The sequence below is a fragment of the Crocuta crocuta genome, unplaced genomic scaffold (assembly GCF_008692635.1).
Source record: "Crocuta crocuta isolate KB4526 unplaced genomic scaffold, BGI_CrCroc_1.0 scaffold352, whole genome shotgun sequence".
In the NCBI taxonomy this organism is placed as follows: Eukaryota; Metazoa; Chordata; class Mammalia; order Carnivora; family Hyaenidae; genus Crocuta; species Crocuta crocuta.
This window is the reverse complement of record NW_027532169.1, coordinates 2,586,385-2,609,126: the sequence shown is the minus strand read 5'-3', so window position 1 is coordinate 2,609,126 and position 22,742 is coordinate 2,586,385. Positions and strand designations below refer to the sequence as shown.

The window sequence follows — 22,742 nt, the reverse complement described above, 5'->3', positions numbered from 1 at the left end:
TGGGAGGTCTACCCTCCCAAACAGCAACTCGGGATTAATTGATTAAACCTGTTTGTTTTCTATCCTTCTTTGTTGGGAGCCAAGAAAGCCCCAGGAAAGTGGGGTCCAGGAATCTGAAGGGGAAGAGGCTTCTACTGAGTGCCTGGACCCCTTGGTCTGTCCCCAACTCTGCAGTTGCCCCTGTGTGCTGTGAAGATCTAATCGTTTCTGGGCCATCTATTGCGGATTGAGGGGCGGGGGGGCGGCGGGCGGGTGTTCTTTCGTGATTCTCTGGCTCCAGTTCTCCGGGGGCAAGGTTTGTGGGAGGGAGGCTTCCGCGTGGGGCTGAGCCCAGAAAAGGGGGACTCAGCCCAACAGTCATTGGCTGTCACTGGTTTTCTTGGCTTTACTGTAATCTGAAAAGACTCTTTCGTCCATTCTGCCCATATTACGGCTGTTGGGCTTTTCAACAGTGATGACAGACCAAAATCCCTGCCCTCCTGGAGTTTACGTTCTTCTGACCAGACAGACAATGAACCAGATAAAAGGAACTGTGTAGCCTGTTAGATGCGGATAAGAGCTATGAGAAAACTTCAGCGCGGTGAGGGGAAAGGCGTGCCTTGGGGGAGTGGACTGGGATAGGTATAGTTGTGGTCCAGAAGAGGAATGGAGAGAGGGAGAAACCGGGCCTTCAGAGAAGGGTCTGGAGGGCTTCGAAGAACGAGGAACGCCACTCTCTCCTCCTTCCCCCCACCCCTTGCCAGGCAGGGATCTGCCAGACAAATGGCCCACAGGTGTAAAACACCCAGGCGTGTGCAGGGAACTCCCAGCGGATGTGTGGGCAAGGGGGCAGAGGCTGGTCGCTGGGGGTCCCCGCTCAGGGAGCCGCTGAAGGGAGCTTCCAGCAAGATCAGATTTGCTGGGTGATCAGATTTGCTGGATCGGAACCTGTCTGCAGTGTGGGGAGTGATTCGGAGGGGGCGGGGCAGGAGGAGAGTTGCCGGCGCCCTGGACCCATGGTCCAGGAAAGGAGATAGACTGGAGGGGTGGCAGGAAGGCGTGAGCTGACAGCCCTGGGGGTGAGTGCCTGTGTTGTAGGGGTGTGGCAAGGAGAGAAAGGAGAGCTGGGGGCGCCAGGTGTCAGCTGGGGCTCTGGTCGTAGACCTGATGTGAGGTAGAGAGCAGGAAAGGGTTGATCCTTTGGGAACCCCACAGCAGGCTCTGTACCCGGACAGCAGGGGGGTAGAGATGCCGTTCCCCAGTTCACGACCCCTCACCTCTGCCTCTTTTCTTCCACAGGCTGCAGCCAAATGTGGTCTCTTCTTGTAAGTCTAGGCTTTGGGCTCTAACTTCCTGTCTGAGGGAGGGACACCCCAAATCCTGCCCTATCTGCCTTCATGGGGGAGGGGGGCAGAAAGGCATCTCATCCATCATCTTTACCCACTGCCCTTCTAGCATGATCGTGTTTCCTGCTCCCCCCCAAGCCCCCACTCCTCACGCTCCTTCTCCAGCCAAGGAGCTTGACACTTGTGGGTGGGTCTGAAGCCTAAATCCCCACCCCTCTCTCTGCTGCCTCTTGTCTGAGGGCTCCCCCCACCACCCCGGGGTGGGGCGGGCAAACTATCTGTGCCAGCCTTAATATATAAATGCCAAAAAGCCTGAGCACAATGAGGAGGGGGTGGCTCCTGAGCTGATGAATGTTTCCGTCAAGCCAGCACTTGGCGTTCCAGGAACAGCCTGCCCTTCCCACCTCTTCGTCCATGGGCTCTAGCAAGGGCTCCTCGAGTTAGTTCAGGGACAGTCGCCACTGCTGCCCTCCCGTCAGTGGAGTGCTGTTGTAGCCACTGTCCCCGGGCTGCCCCACACCTGCTCAGCGATGTTGACGGAACATTCATTACACCCACTCTATGCACGAGGAAAGCGAGACCCGGAAGGAGCAGAACTCTGCACACGTAGTTGAGATGAGCCTAGAATCCAGATCCCGGGTCCCGTCTCCAGGTTTCCCCCCATGGGGTCCCACTGCTAGGGCATGGCTTGTGCCCCCAAGAAATGGGTGAGTTTCGGGGAGGCTGGGATCATCCTGCCGCCGTGGGACCAGCAGTGTCTCTTTGGCCCCCCAGCACCTGCCCCAGGGGATTCAAATGCTGCGGTGACAGTTGCTGCCAGGAGAATGAGCTCTTCTCCAGTCCCCTGAGGTGAGCCCAGGGCGATCTCCTTGGGCGCAGTCTACGGGGGGGACCGGATTTCCTGCCCGCAGCAGGGGCGGGGGTGCAGTGGGGACAGCCCGACACTCAGGGAGATGCTGGGGGTTCCTCGCCCTAGGATCTTTGTCATCACCTTCTTCACCATCACGCCGCTCCTGTGCATCTGCTGTCTGGCTAAGCGGTTCTGTGGCAGCTGCAGAGAACAGGAGGAAGACCCCTCGATGGATCACCAGGGGCCCCCGGAGCCGCCCTCCATTGCCCCCCCAGAGACAGTCAGGACGTCTGCCTCTGAGCCCCCGCCCCCCTACAGCGAGGTGGGTGTCTCTGCCCCGCTCCTGGCTCGGTTCCTCGGCTGGCCGTACCTCCCTATGGTCCAGATTTTTAGAGCAACGGGTTACAGTGAGGCCCTCCTCACACCAGCCCTGTGGACCTAGAGGGGGCTCCGTGGTCACCATGGGGTCACCTCTCCCCTTGGTAATCATGCACGGCCGGCACTGGGGGTGTGGGGGGTGATGGCTGCTGCCAGGCCCCCAGAAAACTCTGTGACCCCTCTTTCCCCTGCAGATTATTCTGAAGCCCGTCCTGACTCCCATGGAGCCGCCCCCTCCCTACAGCTTCGGGCCTGAGGAATATGCCGAGGTGCCCAGCGGCATCGACAACCCCGCCTTCTGAGCCACCTGCTGCCCGGAGCGACGCCATCAGCCACCTCCTCCCCCGTGCCTCCCGGATCAAGCCAGAGACTCTTGGGACCCCACCCTGTGATGCCCCCGGCCATCGTGCCGTGTCTCTGGCCATTCTGGGTTTTAACTTATTGCTTTTCCGGTCCCTGCCCCACCCCTTGCTGGGACCTGGTGGCAGAAACGGCCCAGCCGCCTCTGTTGTCCCCAGCGCCCGTCAGAAGTGGCAGTGTCCACCCCCCACCCCCGTCCCAGGTGGGAGGCTGCCAGGAGGAAAACGTCAACACTTAGAGGTGTCTGACGGCGGAACGGGCTACTCTGGGGAGTGGAGAGAACCCCATATCGGGGGGATATACAAATCCTGACTGGACAGCCAGCTCCGAGATACTATAGAGGGTACTTCTGTTCTGTAGGAGACTGGACTGTGGGCTCTGAGGCACCCCGGGTCTACCTGAATAGAGGAGACCCCGTTGCACCCTCCCCCCAAACGTGTACTCACTAAACCTTAGCTGATTGTCACTGAGAGTCCGCCTCTGGCTGGGCGGGGAGGTAACTGGGGATTGAGCCCAGGGACTGCGGGGAGGGGGGACTGTGGGGGCTGGTCACTGCATCTCCAAATCCCACCATGGACGTATTGATGAGGAGCCAGTGCAGACAGGACATCTGTGAACCACCCTCTGGGAAAGGATCTTTGGAGACGCTTTGACCCAGACCCAGGTCTCAGGGTGCCAAGAGCCGGACAGGAAGCTGGGGACCACGCGCGGCAGTGACTGCTCTTTTCTTCCCCACCCCATCCTCCTGCTGCCCTGCTCAGGAGTGGTGAAGTTCAGCTCCTTGCCTTCCTCGCCGTGGGGGTGGGGAGGGGGCAAAGGAGAGGGGTGTGGGGAGGCTGGCCATCTGTGGGGCAGGGCCTCTGGTCAGATCTTGATCTGCCCCACCCTGGAATCTCCTGGAAAGAGGAGAGGAAAGGGCAGATTCACCCTTCTCTTCCAGCCCAGCGTGGTTCCAGGTGCTTCCACCTCTGCTCAGCTGCAGGGTTTAACCCCTAAGGGGAAAGAAGCATTCACCCCCTCAGCTCACGAGAGAGTCATCTTTGTCCTCGGGGCCTGTAGCAAAGTGTGGAGCTGCGGGACTAGCATCGGGGACGCAGAGTGAGAGAGACCTTCCGAGATACGTGCCAGTATCTCGGGGCTCAGGCAGGGCTGGGCTCCTCCACCGTGACCCTGCCTTTGCCCTGCCCGCCTGCAGCCCGTGGAGGCTGGCCTTCCTCCCCGGATGGAGGGCACAGCAACAACACTGGCCGAAGCTCTTGGGAGGACCGGAAGTAGCACTGTCCCTGCTGCGAGCCTCCTCCAGGGCTCTCGATGATACCCATCCTTAGGGTGTCACGACCCAGGCAGGTGGCAGGGCCAGGAGCAGGGAGATGGCACAGCCAGCCCCAAAGATGCTCGGGCTGGGGCTGGGGACAGAGCTCCAAAGGGAGAACAGTAGTTTGGGATGAGATCGTGTCAGAGTTGGCAGTTAGGAGAATGAGCACAGCCTGAGATGTTTGTTTCCCTTCAGTTTCAGGAATGGGTGCAGCCCTGAGATGTTTCCCTTCAGTTTCAGGGATTGATCAAGGGGAGCAGAAGGAAGAAGGAATTTACTCATTGATGTAAATGAGGCCCAGTGAGAGAAGTCCCAGAGCTGATGCCCTCACCGAGTAAACACCCGCCTGTGCGGGAGGATGTTAAGCAATGGGATTTACAGACCCGGAGGAGGAGGTCACCTTCAGCCTGGATGCTACCTTCTTTTCTTCAGAGATGACATGAGAGCCCTTAAATCCTCGCCAGCAGCAGGGGAGTGGCCTGGAGGGTAGTAGGCCTCCTGAAACCTGGTGTTGCTGGGACCTGGTGGCAGAAACAGCCAGTTCAGCATCTCTGTTTATTGTCGGTAGGAGGGAAACGGGGGTGACCCTGAAGGGCAATCTAGCAGCATCCTTTCATGGCATGGATAGTTATAAATATCCTACTGTGTGTCTGGCGCTATGCCTGGCATGGGTATCCATTAAAATTTTATTTTATTTTATTAATGTTTATTTTTGAGAGAGGTGAGTGAGAGAGGGGCAGAGAGAGAGTGAGACACAGAATCTGCAGCAGGCTCCAGGCTCTGAGCTGTCAGCACAGAGCCAGACCCAGGGTTTGAACCCAGGAACTGTGAGATCATGACTCAAGCCAAAGTCGGATGCTTAAGCCACCCAGGTGCCTCCCCCATTAGAATTTTAAATGCTCATGACCCCAGCAATTCTACTTCTGCGAATGAACCTTCAGAAATGCTCATACAGGGGTGCCTGGGTGGCTCAGTTGGTTAAGTGCCCAACTCTTGATCTCAGCTCAGGTCTTGATATGAGGGTCATGAATTCAAGCTCTGCGCTGGGCTCTGAGATGGGCATTGAAGCCCATGTAAAACAGGAAGGAAGGAAGGATGAAAGGATCGGAGGGAGGGAGGGAGAGAGAGAAAGGAAAGAAAGAAGGAAAGAAATGCTCATACAGAAGAGGTCAGAATGAGGAGCACTGAACATTGTAGCTGGGGGGGGTGTGTAAACAAGAGCACCCTAAATGTTCATTGACAGAAGCCAATGAAACGCATCAGATCCATCCATATTGTGAGTGCAATGCGTCCTTTAAAAAGGATGAAGGAGATCTGAAGTACTGACCTGGCAGAACGTTCCTCATTTATCGTCAGAGAGAAAAGACAAGTTGCGGAATAGTTATAGTCGATGATCTCCATTTGTAAATACACACTCCATCATACATATTTTATGTATATATGTATATATATTTTCTCCTTTGCAAATGTATAGAAAAGATCCACAGTCACTTCCCACACTTTTAACAGTGGTTGGTGCTGTGGGATGGAGGGACAGAAGGATCCAATTGTAAGGGGTTTTTTCCTTTGCTTTGTCATGCTTTGAATTTTTTACAATAAGCGAGCATTGCTCTCAGATTTAAAAAAAAAAACTCTGATGGAAATATAGGCAGCTTTCGAAGTTTATAAAGACTTGTCTTGTGGACTTTGATCGACGGCAATTCACATATTATCAGCTCTGCTATGAGGAAGAGGCTAGAAGAACAGACGTTTGGCACACATATGACATGCTTGCCACCAGGGGTTAGGTCATCAATGAACAAGGGAAAGCCTGGACACCTGCCAGACATTTGAGGGCATGTGCTGACCATCTGTTACCCCTATGCAGATCTGTGACTGGCGGCACTGGATGTATGTCGGATGTGTGGCTTGTTGGATGGGTAGATGAGCAATTTCACAGTGAAGGAACTCTTCTTTTGCACTTGGTTTAACAGCTCAACCCTAATGAATGAATAACGAGAGATAGAATCACTGAATGAATAAATCAATGAATGAATGAACGAGTGGGCATATGAGTGAATGAAATAATGGGCGGATCTGCCACCAGACATGTCAGGACACATGTGGCATGAGAAGAAGGCACTCCTTGGGGCTGTGGACTTCTGGCTGCGGGGGACCCCCTCCCCCAGAGGATGGAGAGTAGAGGGAAAGCTGTGTGGCAGGGGGCATCCTGGGGGTGGGGGAGAATCTCCCCTCACCCTGGGACTGGGATTCCGAACCCCAGCTTCTGATACTGTCGTTTCTGCAGCCTGCATCTCCAGGTCTCGGTTTCTCTGTCTGCACAGTGAAGAGCTTCGCCCTTTCCAGCTCTGGTAGGATTTAGCTCTCAGGCCCCCAAGTTGGGAGGGGCTCAGGAGCTAAGAGAAGCCAGGGGTCCTCCTTGACCACAACAGCCTTGTCTCCAGCCCTCCTCAGCCACACACTCTGGTCTTGTCATCCCTGGTGACCTCAAATCTCCCACTCCCTGAAGCCCTGAATGCCACCTCCTGTTTTTTTCCAGCTCAGGCCCTGCATTAGCCCCATGGCAGCAATTCTCTGAGCTCACGGAGGCCTCCGGGCCATTGGCCTGAGCCCCTTTGCAACGTCATCCGCCATGTCCCCACTGTCCTCACCCAGCCTAGAGTCCTTGATCCAGCCTGATAATCACTGCGCTGCCTCTAACCCCTTTACCCCTTCTCCATCCATCGCGCTGACCTGGCAAAACCCCAGACTCTGGTTGGGTCCAGATTTTGCTCAAGAACCAGCACACCGGTGCAATTGGGCTCACTTTAGAATCCAAGCTGCAGATCTCAAGCAGGCCCTCAACTCCTCCAACACACCTTGGAAGCTTCCTGTCCTTGGGGCGCCTGGGTGTCTCAGTCAGTTAAGCGTCCGACACTTGATCTGGGCTCAGGTCACGATCTCTCGGTTTGTGAGTTCGAGTCCCACATCAGGCTCTGTGAGGAGTGCGCAGAGCTTGCTTGGGATTCTCTCCCTCTTTCTCTGCCTCTCTCTCTCAAAAATAAATACGTAAACTTAAAAAAAAAAAGCTCCCCATCCTCACTCTTGAGATGACATAATTACTACTTCTACTCTCTTTGAATTTCCCACACTCCCGGCCTCAATGCAGATGATGACAGCACCACATACTTCAGAGAGAAAAGTGGATTCAGTCACAGGAGAATCAGCTAACACACCCCTCACCTCTGGTGACATCCCCCAGCTGAGCTCCACCCTTCACATCCTCTCTGGATGTCGCTCCTGCAATTATGATGCATCAGCTATTTCTCCCTCATCGGCAGACCTTTGTCATTATCCTCTGGCCAGAAGTATGCCTCGTCGCCCATCTTCGAGAAGCCCTGCCCTGATACCCTCATTCCTCTGTCTGCCGTTCCGTGCCCTTCCCCCCCTCTCCCCGTCGGCATTCCACCCTGCTCCAGCCAGCCCTTTGTCCCCGTCGTGATCTGCAGTGGCTCTTGTCCACATCACCAGTAACCCACATCTTGCCGAAGCCAAAAGTCAGTTCTCTAGGCTCATTTACTCAGTCTGTCAGTGGCATTTGACACACTTCGTCACTTCCTCCTTCTCAAAAAGCTTTCTCTTCCAGACCTCTCTGACTCCACTCTCCCGGGTTCTCCTCCTACGCAGCTCCTTCTCAGGCTCCTTCACTTTCCTCTCCTCCTCCACTATCTCTGAGTGATAGTTGAACCAAATGACCCGAGCTGACTTTGACTCCGTCTTTATCTTCATTGCCTCCCTGTAGTGGCTCTCATCTGGGTCTGTGGCTTCACAAACCATCTACTGTCTGGTGGATCTCATATCTTTGTCTCTGGCCAAGGCTTCTCCCTTGAACTCCAGACTTCCGTCCTTAACAACTATTTAGTTACCTACACCTCCACTTGGACACTGAATGAATCACTTACCTCCATCCCACCCCAAAGCCAAGTCCTTCCTGAGTTGCCCCATTCTAGATAGATGCCAGCCAGCCAGCTGATCAGGCCGAAAAACCAATGATCGTGATTTCTTTCCATGTCTTACCCTCTCATCCTGCCGCCCAATCAGACCGATGCTACTTTTCACCATTTCACTGTTCAAGCCCCGGACCAAGACACGGTCAAGTGTAGCTTACGCCATCCTAATGACATTCTAACTGGTTTCCTGCCTCTGTTCTTGCGTCCCTCTTGCTGCTGCTGTTTATCCTACGCGCTAAAGTCAGGGAGGGCTTCCTAAGCACAAATAAGACACATCATTCCCTGGCTTGGAAGCCTCTGATGGTTGCCCATTGGGGTCCCAATAAACTCCAAACCCCTGACTGCAGCCTGAGGGACTAACAAGGTGCAGGGCCTCCCATCCTCTCCAAAATCATCTCTCACCTCTCCCCTCCCTCCTCGCTGCATTCCAGCCACAGAGGCCTTCTCTCTGAGCCTTGACTGTCCCAAATCAGCCTGACTCAGGGCCTTCGATGGCCTTTCTGCTTGGAAGCGCCTCCTCTCCCCAACTTCTGCCAGAGTCTTCACGTGGCTGCCATTTTTGCATCATCCTGGTTCCAGTGACAAGCTGTCACTTCTCCAAGAAGTCTTCCCTGACCACTCTATTACATGGACCTATTTTATTTTCTTTATAGCGCTTCCCAGTCCCCGGAATCATCTTATTTCTTTATGTGCTTATGTGTTTTCGGTCTGTTTCCCTGCTCTGGACCCAACCTCCTTAGGGACAGTGATTTGCCATGTTTACAGTCCCATCCAAAGTCTAGAATAATGCCTAGCATGTGATAAGTGTCAGTCTTTGTTGAATCATCCTGTGGCCACCTTGAAAGCAAAGCTCCAAAGTTCCTGCAAGAGAAACACCCATGTAAGGAGCTCCTTGGACGTAGTTTATTTCACCATAAAACTTGTTTTCCTTCTGATAATCCCTGTGAAACTTCGAGATCCTATCAGCCTATGGACATTTGAGAGAAATGCTGATATAGTCCAACCTCCATCTTATTATGGATGAGATGAACAAAATCCTGAAAAGAGAAGTGACTCATCCAAGGTCACACAGCTGTCAGGGCCAAACGTTGGATTTAAAAGTCAGCCTGGGTGGCTCAGTCGGTTGAGCATCCAACTTCAGCTCAGGTCATGATCTCGCAGTTTGTGAGTTCGAGCCCCACATCGGGCTCTGTGCTGACAGCTCAGAGCCTGGAGCCTGCTTCGCATTCTGTGTCTCCCTCTCTCTCTCTGCCCTACCCCGACTCGCGCGCTCTCTCTCTTTCTCTCTCTCTCAAGAATAAATAAAAATTTAAAAACTTAATAAATAAATAAAGTGTCCTCAAGATGATAGAGATGGAAAATGAATTACCAGGTGCCCATGATCAGGGATGACATAGGGGGTCAGAGTGGGTGTAGCTATAAAGGGTGGCAGAAGGGACATCTTTGCAGCAGTGAGACAGCTCTGTACCTCGACTGCAGTGGTGGTAATAGGTCTACACGGCTGACAAAATGGCAAAGAATACACTGTCTCAGGATCAGTGTCCCGACTTTGATTCTGTGGATAAGATGTAACCACCAGGAGATATCGGGCAAAGAGAACTTGGGACTTCACTTGCTATCTTTGCCATTTCTGTGAATCTGCAATGATTTTAGAATAAAAAGACTGTAAGAAATCCATTTCCTACCTCCACATTCAAGCGCTTTTTTACGTAAAGATCATTAGGTCAAATTTCAGTTCAGTTTATACACCCAGGGTCCAATACAAAACCCTGTTTACTGCTTTTTATAATCTGCAGTTCATTTAAACTAGTAATTTGGGTGCAGAGAGATGTAACTTACAGACTCTCCACTGCAGCGGCGACTGCAAAGTTCAGTGGATTTTCTCCCTTCCTTCACACTTGACCATGACTTTCTGGTAGCCAATTGTATGGTTCCTGCTCACACAGAGACACAGAGACAAGAGGAAGACGTCAACTTGAGGGAAGAGTTTCCTGGCCATCTGGGAGCACTTCCGTGGGACATGATTTGTGTATATGTATATTTGTCAATATACATTGTTTGCTGACTTCTAAACTAAAACATAATATTAGTGTCTTATCTTTCTACCTCTCATCCCCTACACAGCTTGCTTGTGCTGTTGGTTGTTTTTGTTGTGGCTTTGTTTCTCCAATTTCGTTTCCAATTTCCTTTACTGTGATGAAATATACATAACATGAAATCTACCATGTCCATTAAAAAAAATTTTTTTTGTTTTTTTATTTATTTTTGAGAGACAGAGAGAACAGGGGAGGGTCAGAGAGAGAGGGAGATACAGAATCTGAAGACAGGCTCCAGGCTCTGAGCTGTCAGCACAGAGCCTGACGCGGGGCTCGAACCCACGAACCGTGAGATCGTGACCTGAGCCAAAGTTGGACGCTTAACCAACTGAGCCACCCAGGTGCCCCTACCATGTCCATTTTTAAGTGTAGAGTTCAGTGGTGTCAAATGCATTCACCATGTTGTATATCCATCACCACATCGCCGTGGTGACTCTTTCCATCTCCGTAGCTCCTTTCCTCTGGTAAAACTATAACCATTAGATTTAATAACTCTCCATTCTCTCTCCCTTCCCCCACCCCCCTGCCCCTGTCCCATTCCTGGCAACCACCATCCTGCTTTCTGTCTCCATGACTTTGACTCCTCTTATATGACTAACTACCTCATATAAGCAGAATCATACAGTATTTGACTTTGAGGTCTGGCTTGTTTCACTCAGCATAACATCGTCAAGGTTCATCCATGTTGTAGCATGTGTTAGAACCTCCGTCCTTTTTAAGGCTGAACAAATACTCCATTGTATGCATTTGCCACATTTTGCTTATCCATTCATGTGTTGATGGAACTTGGGTTGCTTCCACATTTTAGCTATTGTGAATAATGCTGCTATGAACACGCTGTACACACAGCTCTTCAAGACCTTGCTTTCAATTCTTTTGGGTATCTGCCCACAGGTGGAATTACTAGATCATATGGTAATTCTATGTTTAGTTTTTTTGAAGAACCACTAGACTGTGTTCCACCATTTTACATTCCCACCCACAGTGCACAGGCTTTTAATTTCTTTTATATATATATATATATATTTTTAATTTTTTGGTTTTATTTATTTTTGAGAGCAAGAGAGACAGAGCACAAGTTGGGGAGGGACAGAAAGAGAGGGAGGCACAGAACCTGAAGCAGGCTCCAGGCTCTGAGCTGTCAGCACAGAGCCCGATTTGGGCCTCGAACTCACAAACTGTGTGATCATGACCTGAGCCAAAGTCGGACGCTTAACCGACTAAGCCACCCAGGTGCCCCTTGAATAGTGTTTTTATATTCTTTGGGTAAATACCCAGTAGCAGAATTATTGGATCATATGGTAATTCTATTTTAAATTTTTTTAAAGAGCTTCCATACTGTTTTCCATAGTGGCTGCACCAGTTTGCATTCCCACTAACAGTGCATGAGGGTCCCTTTTTCTCCATATCCTTTTTATTTTTTCTTGTGTTTTTTATTTTAGGCATTCTGACGGGTGTGAGGTGATATCTCATTGTGGTTTCGATTTGCATTTCTCTGATGGTTAATGACGTTAAGCATCTTCTTATGTGTTTGTTAGTCATCTGTATGTCTTCTTTGGATCAATGTCTATTCACGTCTTCTGCCCACTTTCTAATTGGATTTTTTGTGGGTTTTTGGTGTGGAGTTGTATAAATTCTTTATGAATTTTGGATACTAATCCCTTATTGGCTATGTCACTTGCAAATATCTCCTTTCATTCAGTAGCTTGTCTTTTTGTTTTGTTGATTGTTTCCTTTGTTGTGCAGAAACTTTTAATTTTGATGTAATCCCAATAGTTTATTTTTGGTCTTGTTTCCCTTGCCTTAGGAAACATCTCTAGAAAAATGTTGCTACAGTGGATGTCAGAGAAATCGCTGCCTGTACTCTCTTCTAGGATATTTATGATTTCAGGTCTCACATTTAGGTCTTTAATCCATGTGGAGTTTATTTTTGTGTATGGAGTAAGAAAGTGGCCCACATTCTTTTGCACATAGCTTGTCCAGTTTCCCCAGCACCATTTGTTGAAGAGACTCTTTTTCCCATTGTGAATTCTTAACTCCTTTGTTGAAGGTTAATTGACCATACAGTCATGGGTTTATTTCTGGGCTTTCTATCCTGTTCCACTGATCTCGTTGTCTACTTTTGTGCCAGGACCATACTGTTTTGATCACTACAGCTTTGTAGCGTATCTTGAAATCTGAGATTATGATACCTCCAGTTTCGCTCTTCTTTTTCAAGATTGCTTTGACTATTTGGGGTCTTTTGTGGTTCCATAAAATTTTAGGATAATCTGTTCTTGTTCTGTGAATCCCTGTGGGCTTTTAATATACAGCTTTTATTATGTTGAGGTAGTTTCTTTCTAATCCTAGTGTGTTAAGGGTTTTTATCATGAAATCCTGTTGAATTTTGTCAAGTTCTTTTTCTGCATCAACACAGATCATCATTTGTGTTTTTTCCCTTCATTCTGTTAATGCGTGTATTACATCAATTGAACTTTATATGTTGAAGCATCCTTGCGTTCCAGGAATAAATCCCACTTGGTCATGGTGTGTAACCTTTTTCATGTGCTTCTCAATTAGGTTTGCTGGCATTTTGTCGAGGATTTTTATATCAACGTCCGTAAGAGAAATTGGTCTGTAGGTTTCTTATAGTGTCTCTGTTTAGCTTTGGTATCAGGCTGGCTTCCTATGAATTTAGTACGCTGGCTTCCTGGAATGGCTTAGGAAGTGTTCCCTCATCATTAGGTTTGGAAATGTTTGAGAAGAATTGGTATTAGTTCTTCTCTAAGTATTGGGTAGAATTCACCAATGAGGCTATCAGGTCCGGGGCTTTTTTTTNTTGGTCCGAAGATTTTTGATGACTGATTCAATCTCCTTACTAGTCACTGATCCATTCCAATTTTCTGCTTCTTCACAGTTTCATCTTGGTGCGTTTTGTGTTACTACGAGGGGCCCTCGTCCGTGTGCCCCTGAGATCTGAAGCAGTAAACAGTAGTCAGAGCGCAGCTCCCTGACATTTGGAAGCTGGGGTCCTTTGGCCCACCTGGGTTCCCACGTGTGGTGTGCAAGCGGCTCCAGGAACTCGTGCACAGCAGCTTGCCACCTGGCTGGGGGTGGGGGATGGGCAGCTGCTACTGTGCTAAGAGCTGAAATCGACTGAAATTAACTGCAATTTACTGCCCTGAGATTTCCCCTGGAACTCGCAAGCCTTTAATAGACTCCAGAGTTCCAAAATAGTTACATCAGACAGGCTGCCAGTGGCATTGATGTCTAGGTGAGGAAATAGATGCCCGTCGCTTACTACACCATTGTCCTCCCAGACTCCTCCCAGTTGGATCATGGTTTAATTGTATCCATTTGAGAAAATCAGTTGTGTTACCTGGGAGTTGACCAATAATTTACTCAAAACGTGCTTTAGTTTCCTGCCAACATTTTCCCCGAACAAAGGATGTTAAGAACTTTGATCAGAGACTCCAGAAGACAATGTTGTGTTTTGACACAGCAATAGCAGAACTTTCATGAGCCATTAACCCCCAAACTTATTATTCTGCACATTTTTCCATATGTCCAATCCCCTAGGTTTTCTTGGGTCCGCCTCCACCTGCAGGCCTCATCCTCATTCGCATAGTCACTGAGGGACTAGGGAGCAGCTCTTTTTGGCTAAGTGGCTCTGCCTCTCGGACCACAGCTGACTGGTTCAGGGGAGGCACAGATGAAATCTGGGCCCATCAGAGCCCTTCCATGAGAATTTTGGATTTGGATCTCAGTGTAGTCTGTCTAATCTCTGGATCGCTCAGGTAGCAGAGCTGTCAGGTGGAGGAGCTGAAGTCACTGGACCCATGTCAGCCGCTACACGAAGAAACCTATAGTGAGAACGAAAGAAGCCAACATTTAAAAGGAAGTGGGGACAGGAGACAGAGGGAAAGTCTTGATAACCATTTAATGCCTGGCTCCAGTTGTTCCTAAGGTCTAGCTGCCTTCGCATAGTCTGGCCACTCCACTTTTCTTTGGCAACCGATTGCTAATAATTCCTCATTCCCTCAAGCCAGTGTGAGCTGGTTTATTGTTACTTGAAACCCCAAGAGCCCAGAGTAACCTACTAGACCCACTCCCTCACTTTACAGATGAAGAAACAGATCCCGAGAAAAGCTGTGACTTCCCTAAGGCTCTGAGGTTAGTGAGCGGCTGGGCTGGAATTGAACCCTGCATTTCCAGACTGTAGCTCCCACGTGTTTCTGCACAGCTTCTGTGACTGCAGTGCTGCGTGACATTTCTAAAGCCTGTCGGAGATTTCCAACGCCCTCAGTTGGAAGGGAATGCAGCTGTACCTCCTCCTATCGACGAAACAAAAGGGAGAGGATAAAAATAGGAGACCACCAAAAACATAACTGGGGACATAGAACCTGGAGGGTCGGCACAGGAAACGGAGAGTGGGAAGAACAAAGTCAGCGTTGTTACAGGGACAAACTCAAAGGGTATCACACTATTTGTGGCTGAGCAAGGAAGACGGGATCAAAGGAGCTCTTTACCTCTTTGCAAAACTTTCATGCAGGATTCAGATTAAACTGAGCCAATAAATATCCTCCTCACCAAGGCTCAAGAGAGAGGACAGACCCACTCAAGTGTCAGCTGCTCATGGGTCCCCAAATGGTCCAGCCTTCTGAGGCCTCCCTTATAAAATCAGACAGCTTGAGGGGGCGTCTGGGTGGTTTAGTCGGTTAAGCGTCCGACTTTCGCTTAGGTCATGATCTCGTGGTTCGTGGGTTCGAGCCCCGCGTCGGGCTCTGTGCTGACTGCCAGCTCAGAGCCTGGAGCCTATTTCGGTCTGTGACTCCCTCTCTCTCTGACCCTCCCCTGCTCACGCTGTCTCTCTCTCTCTCTCTCCTAGAAATAAATAAAACATTAAAAAAAATTTTTTAAAAAATCAGACAGCTTGAGGGGGGAGGTGCAGACACTTACCTCTGCATAGTTGTGCAGCCTTGCCGCCCCGTTAGGTCCTATCGTTCACCATCCCCTCCTGTTTCCTCACCCCACCTTAGACAGCCCTCCTTCCTGCCTCCCACCTCCCCAGCGCCACTGACAAAGTCGCATGTGTGTCACTTTCCCGGAAGGCCTGGGGTAACGAGGGTGATGGGCCCTGGCAGAGCACATGATAAATGCGGGAACAGAGTGGTCACTGCTACATAGATGATCTACCAACCTGGACTGGAAAGGGGCGGCAAGGCGACAAGCAAGAACTTCAGTTTGGTCCCAGTGACCTTGCTAGAAGCAAGTGGTTGGGAGGACAGGTTGCTCAGCGACCCCCCACCTACATAGGCCATGGCAGGTCTTTACCCAGGACAGGCGCAATCCCTTGGCCGACGCTCTGGCAATCCGGGGCCACCCAGGAAGCCACCATCCCCGTGCGCCCTGAGCCTGGCACAGTCAAATAGTACTTCAGTGTGTTCCTGGGGCAGACGGCAGGTTTGGGGCACCCCCAAGCCCCAACCTTGGCAGAACCTGTCTAGAGGATGACATTTCAAGCATGGGCATGATACGTATCGATCATCCTTGACCTTGAGACTCCAGCCCTCCTACCTCGGGTCTACCGGGGGCTCCCCGGGGCCCTGCCTGCAGCTGGGTTTCTCCTTTTCCCCTTGTGTTCCCCCCTAAGAACCCCGAACTGCAGCCTGCAGCCCACTCTGAAGAGCATTTTAACTCTTTTTATCTAAGACTTTGCATCACTCCGAGGTCTTGTGTTCCATGAACAAAAAAATGGTAGTCGAAGTGCCTTTCCCAGTCCCAGGAGTGATTATCTGTAAATGTGATTCTGCCTGATTCTGGACCAACAAATACAATACACGGACCCTGGCAAAACACATGCCCCCCCCATCTCCAAAACATTAACCTGATCCACATGTGTGCCTACTGCGCTTTCCGTACCCCAAAGTGGGGCATGTGTTCTGATACTGGCACAGAACTATCCTAGAAAATCCAGGATGTGCTATCAAGTCTATTTCTCCATGTAGCTACCACTCACACCAGCAAGAAGGATGGTATCAATTTCATGACTCTCTTTTAACCTGGGAAATGTCAGGACCCCCCCCCCCCCGGGGTAGCTTCTCAATCTCAGACACAGGAGAAAGCCTTGGGGAGCCTCTAGAATCCTAATAAGCCGTGAGAATCAGACAAATTTAATTCCAAGGTGGTTGGCAGTCTCTCAGAAGTCCTCAGTGGCCATGACCTGTTCCAGCCAGGTTCCTCGGAGCACCTATCAGGCTGACCACGTTCCTCCTTGGGCTTCTCCCTCTTTTTTAGCTCCTATTTGAGGCCGGTTCTGCCAGGCCCTCTGCATGAGCACCCACAAGGTTCATGGAGGACTCCATCTCCATCTCCATGGGGGGCCCTTGTCAATCCTGGCCACGAGGGATAGGACACCCCCCCGCCCCGGCCCTTGCACAAGCTGTCTACAGTTCNCTGGATAGAATTCAGGGAATCTGTGAAGTGAAATGGGAAAGCTATTACACCTTGATTTTCACCAACCTCAAACTGGAATTTGGCATTCCTTCATCTTGAAGGTAGGCAAAAAGCCATGACAATATTAGTTCAGTGCTACCTGTGGATTTGTCCCATAGAAACCACAGATGGGGGCGCCTGGGCGGTTCAGTCAGTTAAGCATCCGGCTCTTGATTTCGGCTCAGATCATGATCTCACGGTTGTGAGATCAAGCCTCGCATTGGGCACTGCACTGGGCATGGAGCCTGCTTAAGGTTCTCTCTCTCCCTCTCATAAAGAAAAGAAATGAAATGAAAAGAAAAGAAATAAGAAAATACCGATGTGTCTCACAGACATTACAAGTGTGTTAAAATACTTATTCTCAGAACTACTTTAAGATCAAGTTAGTTATTCGACTCACTGCTAGATCTCTCTATTTAGTATTTTCATAAAGAAGCGCATACATTCATTATTTTATCACAGTTTTTCAAAATATTTTGATTACTACATTTGAACACAACTCGTTTTTTCTCGTTCCAATGTCCTTTGGCTTTATACATTTAAAGTGCACTTATGTATTTTTCTGAGAAGGCGTCCATAGACTTCAGATTGCCCAACAGACCCAGAGCAAAAGCAAAATAAAACAGAAATTGGGGTGCCTGACGGGCTCAGTCAGAGAGTGCATGACTCTTGATCTTGGGGTCATGAGTTTGAGCCCTACATTGGGCATAGAGATTACTTAAATAAAAACTTAAAAAAAACATAAAACAAAATAAAATAATAATTGTGTCTCTCTGAACTCTGGGAAGAGGGTCCAGCCATAAGATACATCTAGGGGAGAAATTCTGTGTTTTTAAGAGAAAGTAAAAGTTGTTTGCTTGGGAAGGGCATCTGTTTATGCAAGATAATGAAGAAGGGCCCATGAGGTCGAGGCCGTCGCATTCCCAGGGGGCTATGACAAGCCTCTCTTTCCATGTGTTTGCCACCTCCCCTGGCCGATCTGTCATGTGTCCCTCAGTGGAAGTGGCCTGGGCCACCACATCCCCCTCCCATGTCCTTTATATCCTGTCACTTGATCTGTATGTGCCTACACATGCATTGCATGTTCCTTCTGTCCTGTTTTGGTTCAGGGCCTGCCATGAACCCCCCACATGTCAGTTGCATGTGCACATACGAATCTCATATGTGAGTCACTTGTCCATGGGGTAGCATTTCCCTGATAGATCTAGTGTGTGTCTGACATGTAACTATCAGGATAACTCACGTATTCATTCATTCATTCATTCATTCATTCTTGAGTTCTTACTTTGGCAGTCACTGTTTCAGGCCGAGTGGATACAACACTGAACAAAGAACCGAAAAGCCCTGCCTTCGCGGAGGCAAGACAATAAATGCCAGAGTGATCACTAAATATTCAACTGAAAGTTCTTCTTCTTCTTCTTCAATATAATCGTAACAATATGGCCAGCATATAAATGAACGAAGAGGTCTAATGCCTAAATAAATCATAGAGTATGCTACCAGGTGATGCGTGCTGGGAAAGCTCAGGGCATGGTAAGAGATTTTACCATGTGGGTTGTGGCGCAGAGTGACACAACTGTAAATCGGGAGGTCAGGGAGGCCCCTCAAAGACTCATTTGGGGACAGACTTGAAGGAGGCAATCACGTGAGCCTTGATGTGATCAAGGAAACATGTTCCAGGGAGAAGGGCAGCAGGTGCAAAAGCCCGGGGGTTGGAGCGTGTTTGGTAGGTCGGAGGACATCAGGGAGGCCAGTGTGGCCGAGTGGAGGAAATCATTAGGAAACCAGAGGACTGGCCCAGTTTCCCTCCGTCTCTAGGAGTTCAGAGTTTGCTTGTCACCCTCCACCCGTGACGCGCCGTGACACACGCCCAGCTGCTCTGGGGCCTGCGCACCTGTTGTGGAAACCACCGCCCATTGTGGTCCTGGCTCATTTGACACACTTGGATGTGTGAGAACAAAAAAACCTTCTCTCTGCCAACAGGTGGGTATGGCCGCTGGCCCAGAAAATAAAAGTCACCAGAGGGAGCCAGAAGGATGCAAGGGGAGGTCCCAGCTCTGCCACCTGACGAGCGCGCCGTTCCTGGCCCGGAGGGCCCCTGTTGCTTATCCTTTGACCTCACCTCCCTTGAAACTCAAAACTGACTTGAGGACGCGAGGGTCGGCTCAGGAGCAAGGTAAGATCTCCGCATGGCCTCTGTTTTATTTTTAATCCTGAAGTCTCCCACATGGTTTAATGCTTCAGGTCTTCGTGCAGGGGAAGCTGGAGCCTCAATCCTAAACAAAGAAAAATGTGAACTAGATGCGGCACCTGGGTGGTTCAGTTGGTTAAGCGTTCGACTCCAGCTCAGGTCATGATCTCGCAGTTCATGGGTTCAAGCCCCGCGTCGGGCTCTGTGCTGACAGCTCAGAGCCTGGAGCCTGCTTCAAATTCTGTGTCTCCCTCTCTCTCTCTGCCCCTCCCCTTCTTACACACTGTCTCTGTCTCTCTCTCTCTGTAAAGTAAATAAAACATTTTTAAAATAATAAACAAATAAATAAATAAACACATATGTGAATTAGAACTGACAGTCTTGCAATCATTTGAAAGGATGGCTGGCGGGAGGACACCCTCTGGGACTCCTTGTCCTCTGCTGCCATCGTCTGGAGGGAGGAAGGACTGCAGAGACACGAGGGACAGACCCACAGGGCGGGGGGGGGTAGTGTGTAGTGTGGGACCGCAGGGACTGAGCCCCCTTCCCACTGACTAGAGGACACAGGGCCTTCTCTGGAGAGGACAGCAATGCACTTCACAGGAAGAGGCAGGGAGCGTGGCTTGAAAAACTGGTTTCTAGGCCCATTTCAGGGCCCAGAGGGGGCCAATGTCAAAGAAGGGGGCTCCAGTAAGGACGATGTACTCTCCTTTCCTTCTACAAAAGAGGGAACCAACACCAAGGCAGCTATATGTTTTTCTCAAACTGAACTACACCTTAGGGACCGAGTCAGCATTCGAACCCCGAGCCCTGAGCTAAATCGAGGGTCGCTTTAGAGCCTGGCTACTCGGAGGGTAGTTCTTGGACTAGCAGTCCCCGCGTCACATCAGAACTTGGTAGAATAATACAAGATCTCAGGTCCCATCGGAAACTTACCGAATCGGGCTCAGCATTTTAACACCCGCCCTGGTCAACCGGCTTGCACGTCGGAGTGCGTCTGAGATTTCCTAGGAGGATGTGTGAAGGCATTTCTATTTCCCCATGTTCTACATGCTCACTGTGAAGAAATTCAGACAATATGGGAAAATTTAAAGTGGAAAGCAATAAACACTGTGGTGTATAAATCGCCTTCCGAATATTTTCTGTGCGCGCACACCCACATTTTTATGAAAAGCAGATTGTATTCTCCATAGTATCCTATACCCTTTGCTTTTTTGAAAAAAAATTTTAAACATTTTTTATTTATTTTTGCAAGGCAGAGAGAGAGAGACAATCCGAAGCAGGCTCCAGGCTCTGAGCTGTCAGCGCAGAGCCTGATACGGGGCTCGAACTCACAGACCACGAGATCATGACCTGAGCTGAAGTCAGACGCTTAACCAACTGAGCCGCCCAGGGGCCCCTCCTTTGCTTTTTACTTAAGATTCTTAAGTATGATTTCTGTTCCGAAAGAGTAGCTGTTCGATGAATAGTTGCTAAATGAAAAAATTGCCTTAAACAATAGTCAGGGGTGTGTTCGTTATCTATTGCTGCGTTCAAAATTACTCCCAAACCTAGCACTTTAAGCTAACATATATTTATCATCTGACAGTATTTCTGAGACTCAGAATCTGGGAGTGGCCTGGTGGGTAGTTAGGGCTCAGAGTCTGTCACAACATCACCGTCAACATGAAGGCCACCTGAAGGCTCCGTCGCCTGGGCTAAGCCAGCACTGCACTCGCCTGACCTCATACAATTGCCATTTTATCTTTACAGGGTTCCCTGCATGTACCCCGGCACTGGTCTCAATCATGCATTCATTTACCAGCCAGGGTGAGTTTGAAAAAAGGCAAACCCAACCTTGCTGTCCCCTGCTTAAAATCCACCTGGGGTTGGGGCGCCTGGGTGGCTCAGTCGATTAAGCTTCTGACTTCAGCTCAGGTCATGATCTCACAGTTCGTGGGTTTGAGCCCTTCATTGGGCTCTGTGCTGACAGCTAGCTCAGAGCCTGGAGCCTGTTTCAGATTCTGTGTCTCCTTCTCTCTCTGACCCTCCCCTGCTCACGCTGTCTCTCTCTCTCTCTCCTAGAAATAAATTTAAAAAAATAAATAAATAAATAAAAAACATTTTAAAAAATCCACCCAGGGCTTCTCATGGCTCTTAAATATTCGGAGTATAAAAAATAAACCAGGGGTGCCTGGGTGGCTCAGTTGATTAGGCGTCCGACTTCTGCTCAGATCATGATCCCTCATGGGTTCGAGCACCGTGTTGGGCTCTGTGCTGACAGCTAGCTCAGAGACTGGAGCCTGTTTCAGATTCTGTCTCCATCTCTCTCTGACCCTCCCCTGCTCACTTTCTCTCTCTCTCTCTCTCTCCCTCAGAAATAAATAAAACATTTAAAAAAATTAAACAAACAAACAAACAGGACCTCCTGGGTGGCTCCATTGGTGATGTGTCTGGCTTCGGCTCAGGTCATGATCTCACCGCTTGTGAGGTCGAGCCACGTGTCAGGCTCTGTGCTGACAGCACAGATTCTGTGTGTCCCTCCCCTGCTCATGCTCTGTCTCTCTCAAAAATAATAAATAAAACATTTAAAAGCTTTAATAAATAAAACAAACAAGGGTCTACAAGGCCCTGGGGGTCTGGCCCCTGCTGAAGCCCCCTCTGTCCCCTCCTGGCTTTACCCCCTCCATGTCTACGGTCCAGCCCCGCCTGCGGCCCAAGCTCCGACCTGCTTGGGCTTCCTCCAACCAGAACTCCCTCCGCACGCACTCATCACGCACACATTCACACGGGTGCGTGTGCACACACGAGACGACTTCACAGACCATGGTCAGGCCTTCGTCCCGGGTCCCGATGCCCAACGAATGGTAGGCCCTCAATAATATTTGCTGAACACACTATCTTCATGGCAAATTCTTTCCTTGGGTTGTGGTTTGCCTTTAACTTACTGTTTCCTTAGCGTTCAGAAGTTTTACATTTGATGTCATCCAACTGGTCAGTCTTTCTTTTGGGATTTCTCTATTGCTTTGTGCACAGAACATTCCAGAATTTTCTAAGAAGAGCAGGTGCCTGAACGAGAGCCCATGTTTGAGGAATTCAGATTAGGAGGAACAGGAAGCTGACAACCTTGATGGACACTGACGGAGGGTGTCAGGTCAGGTGGGCCGGCCCAAGTTCATGGCAGTACCGGTGGGGGTAAGCACGTCCTGGGCACGGTGTGCTTGGCCCACCACGTCTTTGTGGCGCTCGCCACGTCCCTGACGGGTCGGGGAAGTGTTAATACCCTAGGACATGTCCAACCTACACATTGACTTGTAAAGTAAGAACGGAAGGACTGAGTCGTAGTTTATTAGGGACGGGCTCTGAGTGTGCGCGCGCATGTGTGTGCACGTGTGTTCACACACATCAATGTGTCTAAGAGAGGCTTCAGACGGAGAACAGTATCTTTGAAGAGTCCAAGCTGGTTTGTGCTCAGATGGTCTTCATTCGGTCCCCAAAGAGACTGGAGTCCCCTGCTGTCTCATCCAAAACCCGCCAACGGGGCAGGAAGAGGGTGTTACTGACCAAGAAACGTGACCGTGTTCCTCAGGGTCTCATCCTAGCCTTGGTTTCACAGAGGACAGGACCACTCAGCTCTGGTCCCACCCCGCTTCTCCGCCCCCCTGCCATGAGACTCATGGGCAAAACCATCCGCGCAACACAGCAGTCTCTGCGGGGAGCCCCTGTCCACAGGCATCCTCGGCTCCTGGCTGGCGGTCTCACCCTTGGCCGTGAGAAGAGGCTGC

The 22,742-nt window shown here is 50.0% G+C and overlaps 1 protein-coding gene across 1 annotated transcript in view; it reads left to right on the top strand.

The window, feature by feature from the left end:
• The window catches only part of TMEM92 (transmembrane protein 92), a 4,786-nt gene extending 1,407 nt beyond the window's left edge, over nt 1–3,379 (top strand). Inside the window, exons 2-5 of the mRNA XM_077776886.1 lie at nt 1,279–1,304; nt 2,100–2,174; nt 2,302–2,497; nt 2,748–3,379. Of these exons, the coding sequence (XP_077633012.1) occupies nt 1,279–1,304; nt 2,100–2,174; nt 2,302–2,497; nt 2,748–2,855 (405 nt within the window). The 3' untranslated portion in view covers nt 2,856–3,379. The remainder of the gene's footprint in view (nt 1–1,278; nt 1,305–2,099; nt 2,175–2,301; nt 2,498–2,747) is intronic.
• The last annotated feature ends 19,363 nt before the right edge of the window (nt 3,380–22,742 follow it).